The sequence below is a fragment of the Melitaea cinxia genome, chromosome 30, assembly GCF_905220565.1.
Source record: "Melitaea cinxia chromosome 30, ilMelCinx1.1, whole genome shotgun sequence".
Taxonomy (NCBI): Eukaryota; Metazoa; Arthropoda; class Insecta; order Lepidoptera; family Nymphalidae; genus Melitaea; species Melitaea cinxia.
Window position 1 is genome coordinate 5,796,615 of NC_059423.1, and position 21,524 is coordinate 5,818,138.

Sequence of the window (21,524 nt, forward strand, 5' to 3'; positions counted from 1 at the left end):
TTTAGGTATAGTTCGGATCTACTATACAAAGATTGCGAGTTGTTAAGAGTTCGGCAACTGTTCATACTAAGAGGTGTAATGTCTATGCATAAAGTTGCAGTAGCCTTACCAGATCACGAGCACAGACTTAAGCAGCGAGTATACCGAATTCCGGTTCCCTCTTCACGAACAACCTTTGCAAAACGACATCCTCACTACCTTTTACCGCGCCTATATAACCGCGTACACAGTAAAATAAAAATAAATGCTCTCACTACTCACGAACTGAAAGAAGTACTTGAACACTGGTTGTTGGGGCTGGGTTATGCAGAAACAGAAAACTTACTATAAATAATGGGGAAAACTTCTGTACCCACACACACGCACTCACGCGTACACGCTCTCACACGTACTCACATGCACACGTACACACACATGCACACGTACACGAACATGCACACGTACACACACATACACACACTTATAAATACACGAACACAACGAGAATAAGTTATTTTTTCGTTTAATATTATGGTTTTATTATTTTATTTTAATTTATTTTGTTTAGTAATTGTATATAAAATAGTTTATATCGGCTCGTGCTGTGCCTAAAAACTATTCTTCTGGTAATTGCATGCCTGGTTTCTGCGATACAAGCTGTGCTTAGTGCAGATGCCGTTAGAAATAAGTTCATTGTATAGTCTTTCATGGCAATAAAGATTATTATTATTATTATTATTATTATTATTATAGATGGTGAAAAGGCGTCCAAATAATGTATTTTTAGAGATCAACTCCTTTTTGGGGTTAAACCGGGGGATGGTAGGTTGGCTCCCTCATAACGAAATCTCCGAAACTATAACAGATACAAACTTGAAATTTGGCAGGTAGATAACAAACCTGTTAAATAACGAACCGTTATTTATGATATTATATCTGTCCCGGTCCGGAAGAAGCCACTTCGCCATCTAAGGACATCGTGGCAAGTTTGCCGGGAAAACTTTTTGACTCACTGATTTAAACGCGGGCGAAGCCGCGGGCACAGCTAGTTTGTTATAAGCGCATGAGATCAAACATTTGTATCGCCCATATAAAGGTATATTGTGATTTGGGCGTTTGTGCTTGTTTGTTCGTAGACCGCCGACACAGAAGAAAATCGTACCGTGTATCGTTGAGTGTAAAGCGTTTTATATTAAATACATAGCTTGCCATTTACGAATACACCCTAACTCACTTATAGTCAATTAAATTAATGATACAGCAAGACTTACTATTTGGTTACTTTGTAAACGCCTAAATTTATTTATTAACTAGCCGTGCTTGCGACTTCGTCCGCGTGGAATAGTGACTACATGTTCAACTTGATTCTTTAAATTGGCATAACTTTTTTAATTATTAACCTATTGACATGAAACAAACACTAAATATTAAGCTAAGCTTGCAATAATACATTAATAAAAACCACATCTAAATCGGATAAGCCGCTTCTGTTAAATAATTTTTGTCAGTTTGTCTGTGCGTTCACAAACGTCGAAAATTTTTATGTTTGGCACGAACTTGGGGAGGCCATGTCCAGCAGTGGACTGCAATAATGGAACTGACTGACTAACTGACATTTTTTAAAATTACTATAAGGTAACAATAATTTTAACTGAGGCTAATACAGCAGAAAATATCCTGCTCAAAACCTTGAGCAGCACATCTAAGGAAGTACCTGGACCTTACAGAAGATCACAGCTAAATAGCACTGATCTCAAGCAGTATTGTTAATGTTCCTGTGGCGAGTAAGATGACCAGAACTCTTGGGGGGGGGGGGGGGGGTTGGATGGTAGAATCAGCAACACGCTTGGGATGCTTCTGTTGTTGCTGGCGTCTATAAGCTACGGTAATCGCTTACCATCAGGTGAGCCGTCGTTTACCGCCGTATAAAAAAATCATTACTAATATAAAAATCATCACAAGACTAACAGACTTAATATGTACGATTTTATTTTTGTGTTACCCACACATTAGGGATTCTAAACATTTTTCAACAACAATTCTATTCGAATGAATAGTTAAGGGTCTCTGTAAAGAACTCACTATAGACGGCGCCACGGTTCGCTTAAACCGAAAATAAAAATCATCATATCAAGAATTTCGCTCTGGCACCATTTCCTGGCAGAATTTCGTTCCATAGCTTAATTGGCTAGAGCGCCGACACGGTCAGTCGGAGACGCGGTTTCGAATCCCGCTGGAGCGGTCAATTTTTGATATAATTTCAAAAAATGTTTAGAATCACTAACAGACTTAATAATATTATGTGAGTATTTTAGACAGTTACTAAAACTAATTTATTTATACTTGCCACGTAACATACCTGTATTTTGCATAAATTATTTTATGTACACTTTACCTGTAACGTATATAATGAAAATAAAAATATGCGAATTTTCATTTGTTGCTTTTTATTAAGTTCTTGTGTACTCATATGTGGAGACTTAGTTATTTTAAGTCAAAAAGAGGTTTTAACGATATTTGATCAAATACTGCAAATACGTAGGTAAGCCAATTTTACATAATTTTTAGAAGAATCGACTTCAAATAAAACAATTATCGAAACACCATACCCAGTAAAAAGTTATAAGGATCACGTAAAAAATACAGTCGAATTAAGGACCTCGTCCTTTTTGTAATGTCAGGCTAAAAATATGTCGCACTCAGAGCTTAATCCTTGCATGTTGATAGCTTTTATTTCATCATATTGTCAATTTTTTTTTATACTCCTAGGCTGGCAAACAAGCGTACAGCCAACCAAGCAATGTTATTTAGCTGTGGTCTTCTGTAAGGTCAAGGTACTTCCCATGTCGGGGTGCTCCAGATTTTGAGCAGGATATTTTCTGCTGTGCCCTGTCTCAAAACACCATGGCTGACCATGGTGTTTCGGTGTAATATAATGTTCTGTATGTACAAGATATTTAAAGATTAACCGATATGTCTATTCGATCTATACTTATTATATATATTATATATATATTATAGGATTTATTATAGAATTACATAGTTGATAAAGATGTGTGGACTTAGTGACGCTGTATTTTATGCAACATATTACTAATTTTGTACTAAAACACAGTTTATATATTATTTTTCAAAAGTGTAACTGCGGAGTTTCTTACCGATTCTTCTCTGCAGAATCTAAATTCCGAATCGGTGGTAGCTTTACTTCTACAAATATAATAATTTATTTTTAAAGTTTTAATTTGTTAAATGACGATTCGAAAGTGCTCTTGGAGCCTATTTGAATTAAGCTGTTTTTGATTATAATTTTGATAAAACTGTAAAATTTGTTTGTTTATTTCTTCGTTTTAACGCGCTAAACTTAACACGGATAGTTTATTTACAGAGAAAGGCTATAGCCATGTAAAGTTTATTTATTAAAACTTTATTGCACATAAAAATAAAGATACAATTTAGAATCATTAGATACAAAACAAATAAATATGAAAAGGCGGCCTTATCGCTTATAGAGATTTAGATTTTAGAACATTTGTTCTTTAATCTAACGCGTGAGATGCGACCTTCTATCATTCTATGGCTTTTAATATATACTAGTGGTCGCCCAGTGGTCGAAATTCGACCACAATTAATTTAAATTATAAGTTTGAACTCTTATAAGTTTCCTTTATCACATACTATACTTCTATAATAATAAAAAAAAAACAATATATTATTATTTATACAAAGCTCGGGTGGCTCCCAATTCGACTTCACCGGAATACTCACATTCTTTCACTTCTCCACTGCGTACTGCTTAATACAAAGACGCCTTCTTCTTTAAAAGAGCGCTTTGAGCGACTATCAAACTGTCACGACCGGTCTCTTCGATCGGATAATAATCTTATTCTTAAAATTCCTTCTCATGCTTCTTCTTTTTATGCCAACTCTTTTCCGGTACAAGCTGTTCGGTTGTGGAATGCTTTACCCGTAAATATAAGGCGGGCACAATCACTAGACACTTTTAAAAGTTACTTAAAGAAACACTGTTTAAACTCATGAGTCACGTTATAAGTTTACAAATATACTATAAGTTTATAAATTAATTTACTGCAAATGTATATATTATTGTATGTATATTTGTATTTTAATATTTTTTATATATTATGTTTATATATGTTTGAGTATATATATATATGTAATATGTATATATATTTACGTGTATGTTATATGTATATATTATATATCTACACCTCCGTGCCATCTAATTCTTTTGTCATGTCCTTTTCATGCTAGAGGTTGTCTGGAAGAGATCGCTCTTTTAGCGATAAGACCGCCTTTTGTGCATGTCTATATTTTCTTTTTCGGTGTAAATTTTTTTTCTCTGATAGTGTACAATAAAGAGTATTTATATTGTATTGTATATTCTTTATTATATCTTCTATAATTATATATATGCATCATTAAAAACATATAAGCATTCTGCACTCTTTCTCTATATAAACTATAAGTGTGCGAAATTTCATACTCCTCCGTCCGCGCAATTTTCTTAAATTATTTTATTTCTATGACTTTTGTATGTGAGTTTTAAGACTAATAAATTATTAATGTATGAACAGCTAAAAGTGTTGGTTTTTTTTTGTTATGATTGATGGATTTTGTTATTTATTTTATAACAATGATAATAATAATAATAACATTCTTTATTGTACACCAAAATATAAACAAACAGTGTACTAACTAAAAACAAAGATATACAAAGGCGATTCTATCGCTGAAGAGCGATTTCTTTCACATAACCTAATAATGATTTTCTATATAAACAAAAATAAGTTGTCAAAATGTACGAGTGTATGATTACGTGACTTCAGAGCCACTGCACTGCCTTGGATATTTTTTTTTATTGTCAGGGCAAGATTAGTATGAAATAAAATTAAAAAAAGTCGATTTGTTTTCAAAGAAAAAAATAGCCTTAAGTTCCGCGTCCGGGTCAGCTAGTACGCATATTTTATGAAACTCTACGATTCATAGACACGTGGACAAAGAACTGTAATCTATTCTGCTAGTAATGGTAGTTCATGAATAAAATGGTAATTGTTCTTTTATCTATACATCTATAAAAATAAATAAAATTGGAGTGTTTATTTGTAATATTAAAATAACCGCTTTTCACTAATGCATACACGGTACATATACCAAAATATATTTTTTTACAATTATTGTGTCTCGACTAATCACTGAAACAGCTGGGCCATTTCTAATGGGACCTTCACTGGCAGATAGTTGATTTATAAGGAGTAATTTAGACTAGTCTTATTTTAGAAATTTATTTATTTTATACCTGCGAACTGAACAATAAATTTTTTGTTAAATTCCACGCGGATGAAGTCGCGGCTATAATAATTAAATTATAATAATAATTAAGACGTTTACTGTAATTACGTTTTTTTATTCTACAATCTAATAAAATCGATCCACATGACGGTAAGCGGATTATTTATTGGTCCCAAAATGCATAGGAGCGCCTTTTGGAAGTTCCTTTTACAGCTTCGATCCTTATCAGGAGCTCTGGCTACTTTCACCACGGGGACTTGAGCGCAGTATTAAAATAAATAAATATCATATAACATACACACACGGTCGTCTGTTCCTGTGGTAAGCAACTTAATGCTTGTGTTATAGGTAACAGCCGACTACTATTTGGCCGTCATTTTTTGTAGCGTTGAGGTGCTTCTTTTGTGCTGTAACTTTTATTTTCTTGTACACATACATTTTCCCGACCAATTACGATAACAAAGTAAGAATCATACGATTTGGAGCGTCCGAAATTTGGCCGAACACAAATTTCGCGTAAAAAAATCATTTTTATTCATACAGAAGATAATTAAAACGTATTGCGTACTAAAATTCATAATTCACAAAAACAAACAACACTATTAAGTGTTCAGAAAAAAGATAATTAGTTTTAATTACAGCTGTGTTACAAAAACTGTTAGGAGAACAAAACAAGACCAAGGGCAGATATTTTTATCATTCACTAGCTGTGTCCTGCGATTTCGCATGCTTTGAAACGCAAGAATAAAAAATGAAATTAAATATTACAGCACTTAAATCCTTCTTTGATAAATGGACGGTCAGATACAGAAATAATTTTTTTAAATAACCAGTAGCTCTTGAGATCAGCTCTTTCAAACAAACAAACTTCTCAGCTTAATAGAGTAAACAAGTTAAACTAAGAAGTCATACAAAAAACGACAGTAACATAATTTTTTGTAAGTGTAGTAAATGATTTAATTTAACTGAATAATTATTTTAATTAGTTTTATTTCATATATCATAAAATATAAAAATAAAACAGGATAGATAAAAACGTTGATTATAGTTAAAAGAAACAGTCTGAAAGCGCATTTAGAAGCAGTATCTACTCGTTAATCCGATATATAAATCTCATTAAGGTTGGGCGCAGCAGGAAACACCCGTTTAAAAATCAGCCTGACTAGAAAAGTACCTCAAACTTACAAAAGATATACATAGACATACCTAAACAGTACTGCTTTTAGGCATTGTTCTGTTCTTGTGGTCAATTAGGTCACTAGAGTTCCTGTGGAGGATTGCAGATACACTCGCCAACGCCCGTAAAGCCTAGATTCTTAAAACCCTTAGCATATTCCCTCATTCAGTCATTCAGTCAGTCAGATCAGCCTATTGCAGTCCATTGCTGGACATAAGCCTCCCCAGAGTGAAATCTCGACGAAGCCTGCCAAACGCTGCCGAGCGCAACCGAATCCTTCTTTAAGTTTTCCTAATACTTTATACAAAGTTTTGACGAAATTAAAAAATGAGAAAATTACAAGTTTACTAGTTTGATACTCGTAGTTCTCGTGATGGGATAACGTCTGTTGGATGAGATAGTGACTAATCAAATTAAATTTATTTACAGACTACCTCACGATGTCACAAATCAGTGTTGCGGAGTACTACGCAGGAAAATCGATACTCGTAACTGGTGCTACTGGATTTATGGGCAAGGTTCTGGTGGAGAAGCTTTTGAGATGCTGTCCAGAACTGAAAACTATGTATGTGATGGTTAGGGAGAAGAAAGGAAAAAATGCTGAAAGCAGGCTGAACGCTCTTATGGAGAATCAGGTATGACGAATAGTAAAGAAGTTGTAATAATAAAATGTCGGTCCTTCTTCAATATTGAAGTGAACTGATTCTATGAACGCCTGACAGCTGTGTCAAGTAAAGGTCTTTCTTCTTGTATGAAGTGAAGTTATATAACGCTTAGTTCATCACGCTGCTCCGTTATGAACTATCGCTATCAGTATCAATCATAACAACCAGGATCTGCAGTCTTGCGTGCTTATTGATGCACGGTTAGAAGACCTAGACTAGAAACAGCTATTAATCGCTCATCATAACACTTCAGCTTATTGTAGTCCACTGCTGGACATAGGCCTCTCCAAGTTCGCGCCAAACAACCTGGTTTTCCGCAATCCTCATCTAGCTACCACCAGATTGCCGGAATCTTACGTAGTTTGTCGATCCAGCGGCCAGAAGGCATCCAAATATATAATGTAGCCCAAGTGGGAGAAGTAGAGAAATTATTAGGCAACCTAAAGTTGAAAAACTTTGTAGAAGATCTAAAACTAACTTAAACCCTGTATCTTTATGAAGACAACGAGACGGTTACAGACGGATTCAGTTCATTTCAGTGTGCTAATTAATTATGTGTATATTTTAAGGTATTCGAAAAGCTACTAGAACAGTACCCTAAGGCTTTCAACAAAGTTAAGCTGATTTGTGGAGATACCTTGGCGGAGGGTCTCGGAATGTCTATATCTGATGTCGAAGAATTGGAACGAGAGTGCCAGATAGTCTTCAATAATGCCGCTTGTGTCAAGTAACGTATACACCTACGAATTAGTATTTCCTAAAAAAGATGAATTACCTAATTACCATGTACAAATATCCAAGTGTCAGAGCCAAGTGCCGTGACCGCGATGCTGAGGCGTTTGTTAATAAATTAAGTTGCGTTGCGTTAAGGATGGACTCACAAGAACAAAAACCCACAACGGAAACAAATATGTAGCCAAATACAAATCCCATCCATCCCGAGTGGAAATTGTACATGCAACTGCAAATGCTCATGTTTGTGGTGCGCCGAGAAGCGCCACTAATTACCAGAGTGGTGGTTATAAAAGTATAAATTACCGTTTCAGGTTTGATTTACCGCTGCGAGAAGCTGTGAAGGTTAACACCGTCGGGTTACTGAGGATGTTGAAGTTGGCTGAGGGGATGAAAAAACTTGAGGTAGTATTTTCTGTTTATATTAATACATGGCTGTAACCGTTGCGCCAACGCGGCGTCACGGTTATAGCCATGACAATGAAGACCACGACAAACATCTATATGGCCAATACAAATGTTTGTCGTGAGCAGGGATCGAACACGCGACCGCCAGCGCAATAGCCAGTGCTGTGACCGCTGCGCTAACGCGTCGTTAAATTTAGATATATTAGTATTATTTTGTATTACTGGATTGGCAAACAAACCTATGGATCACCTGATAATAATAACCGGTTACCGTAGCCTATCGACGCCGACATAGGCAGAAGCTTTGCAAGCGCGTTATCTAGGTTACATAAAGGCAAACATGTATTCATGTACAGGCTTTTGTACACATATCAACCGCCTTCTGCCACGATGAGCTTGAAGTTTTAGAAGAGAAGATGTACCCTTCAAAACATAACCCCCTGGATGTCATCGATTCTCTAAAATGGATGGACGATGAAATGCTGAACGCTTCTCAGGCTACGTGAGTAAAATAAAGCCTTGTTTTTGTATTTAAAAAAGAAGGCAAAATTAACAGATATAATAAATGAACTAAAAACATATTTCAATACTCATATAACAGTAATAAATTAGTTAAATTGTTAAAAATCATATTAAAAATTAAGCTAATTGCACATTTAGCAATTGTCTCTACACATCAACGCCCGAGTTTTCTACACATTTCCTAATGACCTGATTTCCCCCGTTAAATATAGCCTATACTACTCTGTGATGACGCATTGTCTTGGTCGGTAAAATAGTATTAAAGTATATTCATTGTGAAGAAACGACAACGATCACGATTCAGCTAGTAACTTTCCACAGCTGGGCATAAGCTTCTTTCTTGCACTGTGTCTCATGACCATTGGTTGACTGGAAGAGATCTCTTCTAGGGATAAGTCCACCTTTGCCATCAACTATATATGTAATTTTCTGTATATTCTGTTCTTAAGTGCAATAAAGTATATAATAAGCCTATTTCTCTATGTAGGAGAAGGGTCAAAGCTTAATCAACTAAGCTGCTACACTGCGGGTCGGTATATTCCCTACTATGAGTAGCGATCGCTTTCAAGTGTCTATAATAACAGCCAGGACCGAAAGCCGATGCTGCTGCGAACCCGTTATCGCCGGTATGTGAGCGTCCAAATGGTAAACGCAGCGCTACGCCAGAGGGAAGTCAATGAACAAACAAACTGTCTAAGCTTTCTTCTTTGCAAAAATCTGTATAGACAAACTTTCAATGGTTTTCCCATGCAAGAGAACCTGGTAAATTATCTGGATGCATTATCTGGATCTTATCAACTCACCATAAAGTTGTTGTCATAAAAAAACTTAACCTGTCGTGTAACTTTAAAAATAATATAAAATTAACTGCATACCTTTAGGTCTGTTCCTAAAACTTTTTAGAAATAATAATTATCATTTTACAGAATCATCAAACCGCATCCAAACACATATAGTTACTCCAAGTGTCTGGCAGAGCAATTGCTGTCGAATTTTGCGGGAAAATTTCCTATTGCACTCAGTAGACCCTCTATTGGTAAGTTTTTTTTTACTATAAATGTGACAAACTAGCGTATAGTTCGCCGGATAGTGACCGGATACCGTAGCTACTGATATAGGGCACAGCAGGAATATTTCCTGCTCTAAATAGGACCAGTCCGATTGGGGTAGTACCTCGACCTTACTACAGAAGACCACATCTAAATAATACTGTTTTCAAGCAGTGTTGTGTTCCTGTTGGTGAGTAAGGTGACCAGAGCGCCTGGGAGAGGGGGGGGGGGTTGGGTCGCGCGTTTTCATAGCTTTTGGTGTTGCAGGCGTGTATAAGCTACTGTAATCGCTTACCATCAGGTGAGCCGTACGCTTGTTTGCTGACTTAGTTTTATTTTTAAATAAAATATCTCTATCTATATATCTATCCATAAATGTTAATGTAAGCCAAGTTCTTAAGTGGCCAACTGTGTTTACGCCTGTAACACTAAGCACACATTCAGAAACGGTGGCTCGTACGAAAAAAAGTATTTTTACAGTTTTTAAATAATTTTATGATCTACAATTTTTCTCTGAAGTATTTTTATGATAAAACTTACAGTTTTGCTGAAAATTACGAAAAACGCATTTTTTTTACCTTTGACCTTGAATTAAAAAAATTCCATACAGGGGAACATGTGGGGAACTTTCAAATCTATAAAATAAAATAAAATAAAAAAGCCTTTTATTTCTTGCGAATTTTGACAAAAGTACCAAAATAAATACATCTAACATAATTCAATGTATACATTTAACAGAAAAATACCCTTTTCCATCTAAGAACTTAAGTAATTTTGTTATTACACTTGGTTTTGCAAAAACTTAACTTTAAACTAAACTTTAACTCTTTCCTATTTTATACAATTAGAATTAAAAACAAGTATTATTCTATTATTATGTTAACAATATTAAATGAAGTTTATTCAAATTAAAAATATATAGATTAAGATAAACAAAATCTAATCGAATCAAGGAAAATTATTCAAATAAATCAAACAGGATCTTAGCTACACAATTTCAATGTATTATAATTTTTAGTTAAAAATAATTAAGAAAGTCAATAAAGTCAAATGAAATCAACAATTAAATATGAAAATTAAATTAATATATACAAATCAAAAGATAAGATTAGTAACAATAAACAAGCAGTATGTAATAATTAATTATTATCAATCAAATTCATCTTTCGTTTGTTATATGATTGCAATGTGATATTGCATTAACATGTAAATTTATAAATTAGAACTAAAAAAAATAAAATTCACAACACAAATTTATTTTATAAATTTTCAAAATTTATTCATCTTTAAAGTTGCATTCGAAAATAAAATTCAAAATTTAAACTATGATTGCATTAAACAGATTCAAAATTTAAAATTAAAAACTTATCAAAAACAAAAATGTATCCAAACCAAACTATTAAATATCATGCATCCATGCAAGAACCCCTCTTATTTGAGGGTGAAGGCCTCCTCCAGACTTTTCCACTTATCTCTATCTTTTGCAATTGTTTTCCAGTTTTTTCCTGCTATTTTTATTATATCGTCTTCCCAACGAGTTACTGGCCTCCCTCTCTTTCTAATACCCGTAGGGCCCTGCCATATCGTAAGTCGAGAAGTCCAACGGTCGTCGTTCATCCTGGCTACATGGCCTGCCCAGCGCCATTTCAACCTCTTTGAGAATTCGAGTGCATCTATAACTTTTGTCTTTTTACGTATGATGTCGTGTCGGATTTTTTGTATTTTTCTCACATTTGTCATGCTTCTTTCCATACTCCGTTGGCAGGATTTAATTTTGTTTTTCACTTGTTGTGTGTATTTCCATGTTTGACATCCGTAAGTGATAGAGGGGAGCACGCAAGAATCCATAACTTTTTTCTTTAAATTTAATGGCATAGCACCTTTAAAGATTTCTTTTAGGTTCCAGAATTTTTTCCATGCGCCTGAAATTCTTCTCCCAACTTCTAATTCGTTACTTTGTTTACTGAAGGAAATTTTTTGCCTAGGTATATGTAACTATCCACGTATTCCAATGGATTTTCGTCGAGATATAAGGTTTGTTTTGTACTGTTAGTCATAATTTTGGTTTTACTCAAATTCATTTCTAAACCTACTTCAAAGCTTACAGCAAGCAGCTTTTTCAAATCTATACATATAATAAAATGGTAGGAAAGTCAAAACTGTACATTGCATATTTTTTGTTAGTTTGAATTATTATTATTATTATTTTGTTTGATTAATTTATTTTACGATATTTGTTATTTTCTAAAATACTAAATTTCCTAAATACTTTTATGTACTTAATTAAAAACCAATCAACAAAATTTAAAAAAAAATCAAGAACTAGAAAATATATATAAAATTCAACATTTTTTCTCTAATTGTGTTGCTTCTATACTATCCGAAGAAACTTCGTTCCTACCTGGTGTCCCATGACACCACATAATTTTTTTTATTTTTAACAGTTTTACCAGCCGAGAGAGAACCATTTCCTGGATGGATTGACAATATCAATGGGCCGTCTGGCGTTTTATACGCGGCATCTAGAGGTGGGTTTCTTTTATTATTTTTACCTTACCGTAATATTTCACTTTTCCTATGGTCTCTTATTATATATTTTTACTAGTTGTGGCCGCGACTTCGTCCGCGTGGAATTTAATTAAAAAAGTTATTGTTCAGTTCGCTGAGTTATAAAATAAATAAATGTCTAACATAAAAGTAGCCTAAATTACTCTTTACTACATCAGCTATTTGCCAGTGAAAGTCTCGTCAAAATCGATCCCGCCATTTCACCGATTATCCGGAACAAGCAGACCGACAAACAGACAGACAAGCAGACAAAAATTGTAAAAAATATCATTTTGGTATATGTACCGTGTATATACTTCCATATTAAATTTAGTAAAAAGCGGGTATTTTAATATTACAAACAGACACTCGAATTTTATTTATTTATATAGATAAATAATTAATCTTTGAGTTGATTGAGTTTAAAAGTAAGTACAATTATTGTATTTACTTTTAAGTAATTAAGTTTTTTTTTCCAAAATTCAAAGTTTGCTATGCATATTTGAGTTTGTTGTTTAGACCTCTTTTATTGTTGTATATTATACTTTATCCTCCTGGGGTTCAAAGTGATAATACTAGGACAAAATCAGTTTGCAGTGAAGGCCCAAGTATGAAAACAGAGACTTGGAGTAATGGCCCATTGTGATAATACTAGAACAAAATATTTACCGACACCTGGTATGTTTAAATTACGCGCCATGTCATGCTTTCGCTGTCGGTTAGTTTGTGGATATATTAGGCATTATGGCAGCACTCCATAAAGGGACTGGGAAGGGGTATCTTCGGTCTTCTGTCACCAAACGTCGTGGCAATGACGTGTATAACGAGAAGAGGTTACTTTAACTTGTAAATATCTTTACAATCTTTATCTAATACTTACTGTATTTTTTATCGTTTTAGAGATAAAGAGTTAAATTATGCGTAACAATTGTTAGTTTACCGTAATGATGACATTTTCGACATGTGTTTTTGATGATAATTTTTTTGTACTAGTACTAGTACGCCGGGCGGGTATAATATAAATTGCTTTTTTTAATGGTGTTGCATCTCGTTCAAATAATAAGGTTTGGCATTCGTGTGATATAGAAAAAAAGAACGGGATAATTATTTTTGTACCTAATAGTTTAATTTGTAATAGTGTTATGTCATCAGGCACATACATTTTCTTTTTTACAGTGCTAAAAGATTGTCAAGTATTATAGTTACAAATATTGTTAATAAAATTGAACGTTTTTTATACGCATTATCAAAGATTACTCCAAAAGTTGTAATCAGATCTCGATGAAATTTAAATGTGAAGACATGATAAAGATCGGCTTTCGATTAAATTGAAAATCATCAAATTCGGTTCATCCTGTAAAAAGTTATGCGTCTTTTCGAGAGTTTCCCTCGATTTCTCTGGGAACCCATCATCAGATCCTGGTTTCCTTATCATGGCACCAAACTAGGGATATCTCCTTTTCAACGAAATAAGAATTATCAAAATCGGTTCACAAACGACGGAGTTATCCCCGAACATAAAATATATATATACGGTCGAATTGAGTAACCTCCTCCTTTTTTTGAAGTCAGTTAAAAAATAGACTAATTATGTTAAATAGCAGTATTGTTATTGTGCAATTTGTTTATTTTTTGTTTAGATTCCTATTCGCTGTGGGGTTTTTGATATTTTCTTTGCAAAAGAAGGCTAATAATGAAACATAAATGGTCTAAATAACATTGTTAAGTTAATTAAAATTTCATTTTTTTCTTTTTTAAATGTGATTATTGAGTTATTTTTGTGAAAAATCACTAATTATTGCAACTTCTATGCAGCTAAAGGTTTATTTTGTTGATCTGTACTAGTTTTAAGTGTTTAAATACTAAGTTTTCATAAGATTTCTAAGACTGTTCAGTTGGCTTTCAAGTTAATGTAACAACCCAATGTGATAAATAAAGAACAAAAGATTTTAGTATTTTTTCTTTTTGTCTGGCAAGCTTAAATCAATAATATAATAGCCCTAAAATATGACACCTGTAAATATTGGGATTAACCAGATACAAACAATTTTTGGTCTGGGCGTTCAGTACTTTATTAATTAGTTCTAATATTAGGACATTGGGTCATCCTCGGAAGTCCCCTCTATTAAACTGGGCCGCAGGAGGTTATATTTTTATAATTATGTTAGATTACTAAGATAGGATTGTAGCTTCAATAATGATAAAAGAATATCCATGCAATAACTTTTTTTAATAGATCTTTCTTAAACGTGAAGAAATGGTTTATGGACAGTAATAATTAAATATCACGGTGGTACAGAGTCCGTAAGTTTGACTCATTTTTAGCGGGGCTTACTCCCTTTCATCTCATTAAATTCAGATAATACCATCATTTCCTAGTTTCTTTAAGGTGTTCTCCACTCGATGTACTGCAAGTCTTCGATTCAAATAGACGCGGTCCCCGTGGACTACACTATTAATGGTTTGATTCTACTGGCTTACATGACTGGCCTGGAAAAGTAAGTTTCACCTTCACTCAACTCTGTAACTTTTTGTTTTAAATATTCAAATAACACTTATTATTCTATTGGAGCTGCATGGTGGGTTAAATCCTGATCCTTCTCCTACATGGAGAAAGAAGCCTATGCCCAGCAGTGGGATATTACAAGCTGAAGCGTTTCGATTGATTGATTTGGTTTCAAATATCCTAATAGGCGGCATATGCCATTCTCTTCATGTAATGTATGTGTCGGAGCTAATTCTAACAAGATGCTTGACTGCAGGTCGGTGAATATATTCCCTAAGGGTAACGATAGTTATCAGATATCTATGATAATAACCGGGACCGATGGCTTACTACTACTATACGTACTCTCTGAGGCAATGTGGGCACACTTGGGCAGACTTGGAGACCCACAGAGATAGACACCTAGATCTACAATCCTAGTAAAACAATCTTGTTATTAAATACATATAATGTTTACATAGTTACTAATAAGAACAAAAATAAAGATTCTATAACACTTAAAGCCGACCGATGGCGGGATAACCATCTAACCGCTGGCTTTGAAAGACTCAGGCTGAAGACGGGCAGCAACGTCTTCGGTCGTGCGGTCACCAACCCGCCTGCCCAGCGTGGTGACTATGGGCAACACACATGAGTTCACGCATTTTTGGCGCGAACTTGTGGAGGCCTATGTCCAGCAGTGGACTGCAATAGGCTGAAATGATGAAACTTAAAAGGTAGCTAATAAGCGTACAATCCATACGATGCTAAGCGGTTAAGGTAGTCTTTGGACGCCTACAACACCCGCAGAGGATGGAGCATCCGCAGAAGCTTCAGATACCTCTGTTACTACAAAAATACGTTGTTAGAGAGTAATATTATTTGACTGTATTCTTTTGTTAGGTTATTTTTTTTTTTTTATATCACTAGGTCGGCAAACAAGCGTACGGCTCACCTGATGGTAAGCAATTACCGTAGCTTATAGACGCCTGCAACACCAGAAGCATCGCAAGCGTGTTGCCGACCCAATCCTCAATCCCCCCAGGAGCTCTGGTCACCTTACTCACCAACAAGAACACAATACTGCTTGAAAACAGTATTATTTTGCTGTGATCTTCTGTAAGGTCGAGGTGCTACCCCAGTCGGGCTGCTCCATATTTTGAGCAGGAAATTTCTGCTGTGCCCTACCTCAGTTAAAAGTTCAGGTTAATGTACTTTTCAAGGCGGGATGCTCCAGATTTTAAGAAAAATCTTTCCTGTCGTGCTATATGTACTTAGGATTTAAAAAAAAATGAAAGCATCTTCAACAATAAAAGCATATTTCTCAAACATTTTTTCGTACTTTTACTTTTTCAGGCCAAAGGACATTCGGGTCTGTAATTTGACACTGTCGGGTTCGAAAACAATGACTTGGACCGATTGCTCCAAATTTTGTGAGTTTATTTGTTTAATATTTATATAACACTAACTTTACGTTCACAGATTCGTCTGCTTCGATTATAATATGATTTTGATTGTTCAGTTTTCTACTGATAAAATATAGTTTATGTCACTTAGTGCATTCTCGCTCTGACGCAGTTACGTGAAAGGTTCACAAGACTGAGTCGAAAGAGAATTACTCTACGCGACAACTCATCCCAAATTAGATTTTCATCATCTTCCTTCTCGTATATCCTCGAAGGCCAAATCTGAATTGACTTGCCTATGAATTACGACGAAAGGCACTAATGAAATGAAATTAAATTAAATGAAAATATTTATTTCGCCACAAGGTTGCACAAACGAAACGCTGTCAAACAAAATACATTTACAAAAAAAAAATTACAATTAAAAATTTAAAAAAAATTTAGATGGCGTCATAATTCTCACTAGGCCATCATTTTCGTGATTTGCGAGCAGTACTGGGCTGCAGCGTCTAAATATTTTTGTCCTTAAATTAGATCTTTGGGCCTTACGAGGATAAGCTAAGTAAGTAATCACCTCATTAAAATATATAGGTATTTTTATGACACTTTTCAGGGGGAAAATATGTGAAGCAGTATCCGTTATCCTACTGCCTGTGGTACCCGGTAGCGAAGGAAAAGAATTTTAAAATTGAACAACAGATAGATGCATTCTTCACACACGTCCTACCCGCTTATTTTATTGATTTAATATTGTTGTTACTGGGACAGAAGACGTTGTAAGTACTTGTAATACCAACTCTTTGAAATAAGTAATACATGTACTCTCTGATGCGACATTATTTTGTCTTGCGAACTATCAAACAGGAGTCTGAAATTTAACAATTTTTTGTTAAATTTTCCTTGTTTAAGAACCTATTACAAATCATTAGATATCTAAAAAAATGCCAAATTGGCTTCACCCTTATGCATACAGATGAGATTTTATCTTTATTACAACAAAATAAGTGTCGTAAACGGTGGGTCTAAAGCTATGCACACATATAACCTAATCTACGATCTACTTTTTTATTTATTTATTCATTAAATACTTCTTGGCACATTTAGAATAATATGAAAGAAAATAATAATTGTGATATCTTATAGATAAGCTCTATCAATAGAGAAAATATATTAACTTAGTCTACCTTAATACATACAAGAAATAATGCTGAGGTAGATTTTATATTTTGTAAGAATAGGGCGACAAAGAAGTTTTCGACCCACCAAATGGTAAGCGATCACCGTGGCCTATAGCCTACCACAGTAGCCTGCCACAGTAGCCTACCACAGTAGCCTGCCTCAGTAGCCTGCCACAGTAGCCTGCCACAGTAGCCTGCCACTCGATCCTACACTCGAACCTCTGCAGGACGAACACTATATTATAGTATATTTTTATATTGAAAGGAGTGCTGTTTATCATCGTTATCGCATATATAAAATAAAAAGAAAATTAAGAACAACAATTATATATATATATATATATTAGTACACATGTATATATGTCTAAAATATATAGTATTTTAACCTTTACAGCATGATAAATGTTTTAAACCGTCTGACGTATGGCCTCGAAGTTCTAGAATATTACACAACTAGGAAATGGGATTTTAAGAATGATTACTTCAGGTATCTTGGAAATAAGATACCAAAAGAAGAGAAGGAAGTATTCTACACTGATTTATCTGTAAGTTTTTTTTCGATTTTGCATACATACTAGCGACCTTCCCCGGCTTCACACGGTTACATGATCATCTTAGCAATAGAGTGGGACACGACCCAAAGGTCGCATAGGGAAAGTCCCATAGTTTTAAAGAGTAACTGCGGAGTTTTTTTCTCATCTTTTTCTGCAGAATCTACATTACAAATCGGTGGCAGCTTCACATTAACTGTACTTAATTAATTAGCACAAACACAATTTTAATTTCTATAGCGACGATTTTTTTTTTAATATTTTATTTATCAAATAAATAATAGTGTAACTTATCTATTACCGTAAAAAGGTCTACAAAAAATTCCGCAATGGTATATGTCTATCTTTTAGGGATAATCCTCAATCACCTTTTTTTAACCTTTACTTTTACGAGAAATAATGGTTTATTTACGAAGCGATTGTAAGCATTTATTTATTTATTTATTTATTTATTTATTTATTTATGCATTAACAAAAACTTAGAACTAACATTACAGTTACCCAATGCGTTAGTTAAGTTCATCAAACAAGTAACATTAAATTTAACAAACAATTTAAATAATTCAATAAAAACAAAATAATCAAAAAATACAATATTTATTCTTATCCAATTAAGTACCTTAAATACAGTGTACTTTGCACTTCAGCCTATCGCAGTCCACTGCTAAAAATGGTGTGAACTCATGTGTGTTGCCCATAGTCACCACGCTGGGCAGGCGGGTTGGTGACCGCAGGGATGGCTTTGTCGCAGCGAAGACGCTGCTGCCCGTCTTCGGCCTGTGTATTTTAAAGCCAGCGGTTGGATGATTATCCCGCCATCGGTCGGCTTTTTAAGTTCCAAGGTGGTAGTGGAACTATGTTATCCCTTAGTCGCCTCTTGCGACACTCACGTGCAGAAAAGGGGGGGGGGGGGGGCTATATTTTTTACTACCTGAACTTCACATATATGTACATTTAATTTAGATCAATATGGCACCTTACAGCATGTAATTTACATAATATTTTCGAAGATATTACAGATTTAAAATGCAGGGACAACTATAAAGACATTCTGTATTATTATATTTAGTATCAGCATTGCACCCGTGCGAAGCCGGGGCGGAATTAGAAACCACGCAAGTTTATGACAATGAAATTTAGTAAATTATTATATTATTAATAAATTCGAAAGTTCTGTTGAAGCCTATTAAAACAAAGTAAGATTTTGATTTTGATTTTGATTTTGTGAGTTCCGACGGTACAATCTTAAATTGTAAAAAAAAAATAATCATTACTAGGATATCTCGTAAGCGTAATTGCCACCTAAAACATAAATATTAAATTGCTTGTCTTAGCCAAACTGTACTTAAATTTGTTACATAAATCATATTTCTTTTGACAGTTAGTCGATATTGATGACTTCATGAAGAACTATATAAAAGGTATTCGCGAGTTTTATTGTAAGGAGGACGCTTCAACTCTACCTAAAGCGAAGAAACTACTAAGACGGTTAGTTCACTTTATACTAATAGTATAAAGAGGTACAGTTTCTAGCTTTTTTTGTAGGGGGTATATTTTATTGCGATTGAACAAAAAATTCAGTGAAAAATCTTATATATAATATTCTCGTGTCTAGGTGTTTGTAGTTAAGCTCCTCCGAAACGGCTTGACCGATTCTCATGAAATTTTCTGTGCATATTGTAGATCTGAGAATCGAACAACATCTATTTTTCATCCCCCTAAATGTTAAAGGGTCGCCCACCCCAATTTTTTTTAATTTTTAAATAAATTTTTTATTTTATTATGATTTGGCGTTAAAAAATACATAGGATCCTAAATTTTCACCCTTCTACCGCCAACCCCTATTTTTAAATAGCGTTTAGCGGCAAGACGACGTTTGCCGAGTCAGCTAGTAATAAATAAAATGTAAAACTACTCATAAAACATCTGTATTTATATCCATAAAGTGTTGATGTAAAGTTGAAGGTCAGCGCTCAATATCCGCGCCGATAACTTCATATAATTTCTATTTTGTTTCAGAATGTATTACCTGCACCTTTTCACCGTGTATAGCGTATACGCCATGTGCTTGTATATTATATACTGTATTTATATAAAGGTGTTTTCATGAAATGTTTCACTTTAGAAAAAAAATCTATGTTAAATATACAAATAATAAATAATAACGTGGGAAATATGGTTAACTTTTTTTCTTTTCCTTTTTTTATACTTAAGATTTAAATTTATATTAAATTTTTCGTATTTTATATTTTCTTTTCTACAAACCTTGTGCTGATAGTAAAGAAGCCAAAAAAAAACGAGTGTTCTTTAAACCACACGAACGAAGTAAAACTTCTGCACAATATGCCTGCACTGAGTCTAAGATAAACGAAACGTAACTGATGCTCACCTGATGGTAAGCGATTACCGTAGCTTATAGACGCCTGCAACACCAGAAGCATCGAAAGTGCGTTGCCGACCCAATCCCTAATCCCCCCCCCCCCAGGAGCTCTGGTCACCTTACTCACCAACAGGAACACAATACTGTTTGAAAACAGTATTATTTTGCTGTGATCTTCTGTAAGGTCGAGGTACTACCCCAGTCGGGCTGCTCCATATTTTGAGCAGGAAATTCCTGCTGTGCCCTACCTCAGTTATGAGAGAAAAAGAAGAGAAATGATTTGCGGCCTCTCTCTCTTGCTCCGTTCGCCTCGCCCGTTTACACTTTTCGTAACGCTCTAATCACGCATTCACCAGCTGCCCAAGTCAAGCGTGCGTAAAGAAGTTGTACTTCAAAAAAAGTTACGATCTCCTTAGAGTCCAAAGTTATGCATATTTTGTTATGTATATTTTTAATAATATAAAAAACATAGATATATTAATAAACTCCATTAAAGTTACCTACACTCTTTAGATTATCTGCTATGTTTGACCCCAACTATTGTTATATCGTCGGGGTAAAATATTTTTCAATAACGATGACGCGATACTTAGAAAATTTTGAAATTCCAAATCCCCATATTGAATATACGTAAAGACAAAATGTTCCTATATTATAATTACACGCAAAAAAATAATCTATTAAAATATCGTTAAATGTGTTGGCAAGCTAAATACTTAAAAATAGCTGGCTAATATTTTTTAAATTTTTTTTTTTTTATTTCACTAGGTCGGCAAACAAGCGTACGGCTCACCTGATGGTAAGCGATTACCGTAGCTTATAGACACCTGCAACACCAGAAGCATCGCAAGCGCGTTGCCGAACCAATCCCCAATCCCCCAGGAGCTCTGGTCACCTTACTCACCAACAGGAACACAATACAGCTTGAAAACAGTATTATTTTGCTGTGATCGTCTGTAAGGTCGACGTACTACCCCAGTCGGGCTGCTCCATATTTTGAGCAGGAAATTCCTGCTGTGCCCTACCTCAGTTAAACTTGTAAAAGATTCTCACAGAACATTAGACATTTTCCAAAAATGTTACAATTATTGCAACTTCCCGCGTTTAACAGTTCGTAGGAGAGGACAACGCCTGT

The 21,524-nt window shown here is 34.5% G+C and overlaps 2 protein-coding genes across 2 annotated transcripts; both read left to right on the forward strand.

The window, feature by feature from the left end:
- The first annotated feature begins 6,906 nt into the window (after positions 1-6,906).
- Positions 6,907-8,777, forward strand: LOC123668120 (fatty acyl-CoA reductase 2-like). The gene is made up of 4 exons (XM_045601913.1): positions 6,907-7,101; positions 7,701-7,858; positions 8,178-8,268; positions 8,628-8,777. The coding sequence occupies exons 1-4, from the start codon at positions 6,907-6,909 to the stop codon at positions 8,775-8,777; spliced, it is 594 nt and encodes a 197-aa protein (XP_045457869.1).
- A 6,008-nt stretch (positions 8,778-14,785) lies between these two features.
- Positions 14,786-20,183, forward strand: LOC123668256 (putative fatty acyl-CoA reductase CG5065). The gene is made up of 6 exons (XM_045602027.1): positions 14,786-14,887; positions 16,231-16,307; positions 16,894-17,056; positions 17,853-18,003; positions 19,391-19,497; positions 20,029-20,183. The coding sequence occupies exons 1-6, from the start codon at positions 14,793-14,795 to the stop codon at positions 20,117-20,119; spliced, it is 684 nt and encodes a 227-aa protein (XP_045457983.1). The 5' UTR covers positions 14,786-14,792; the 3' UTR covers positions 20,120-20,183.
- Positions 20,184-21,524: the final 1,341 nt, after the last annotated feature.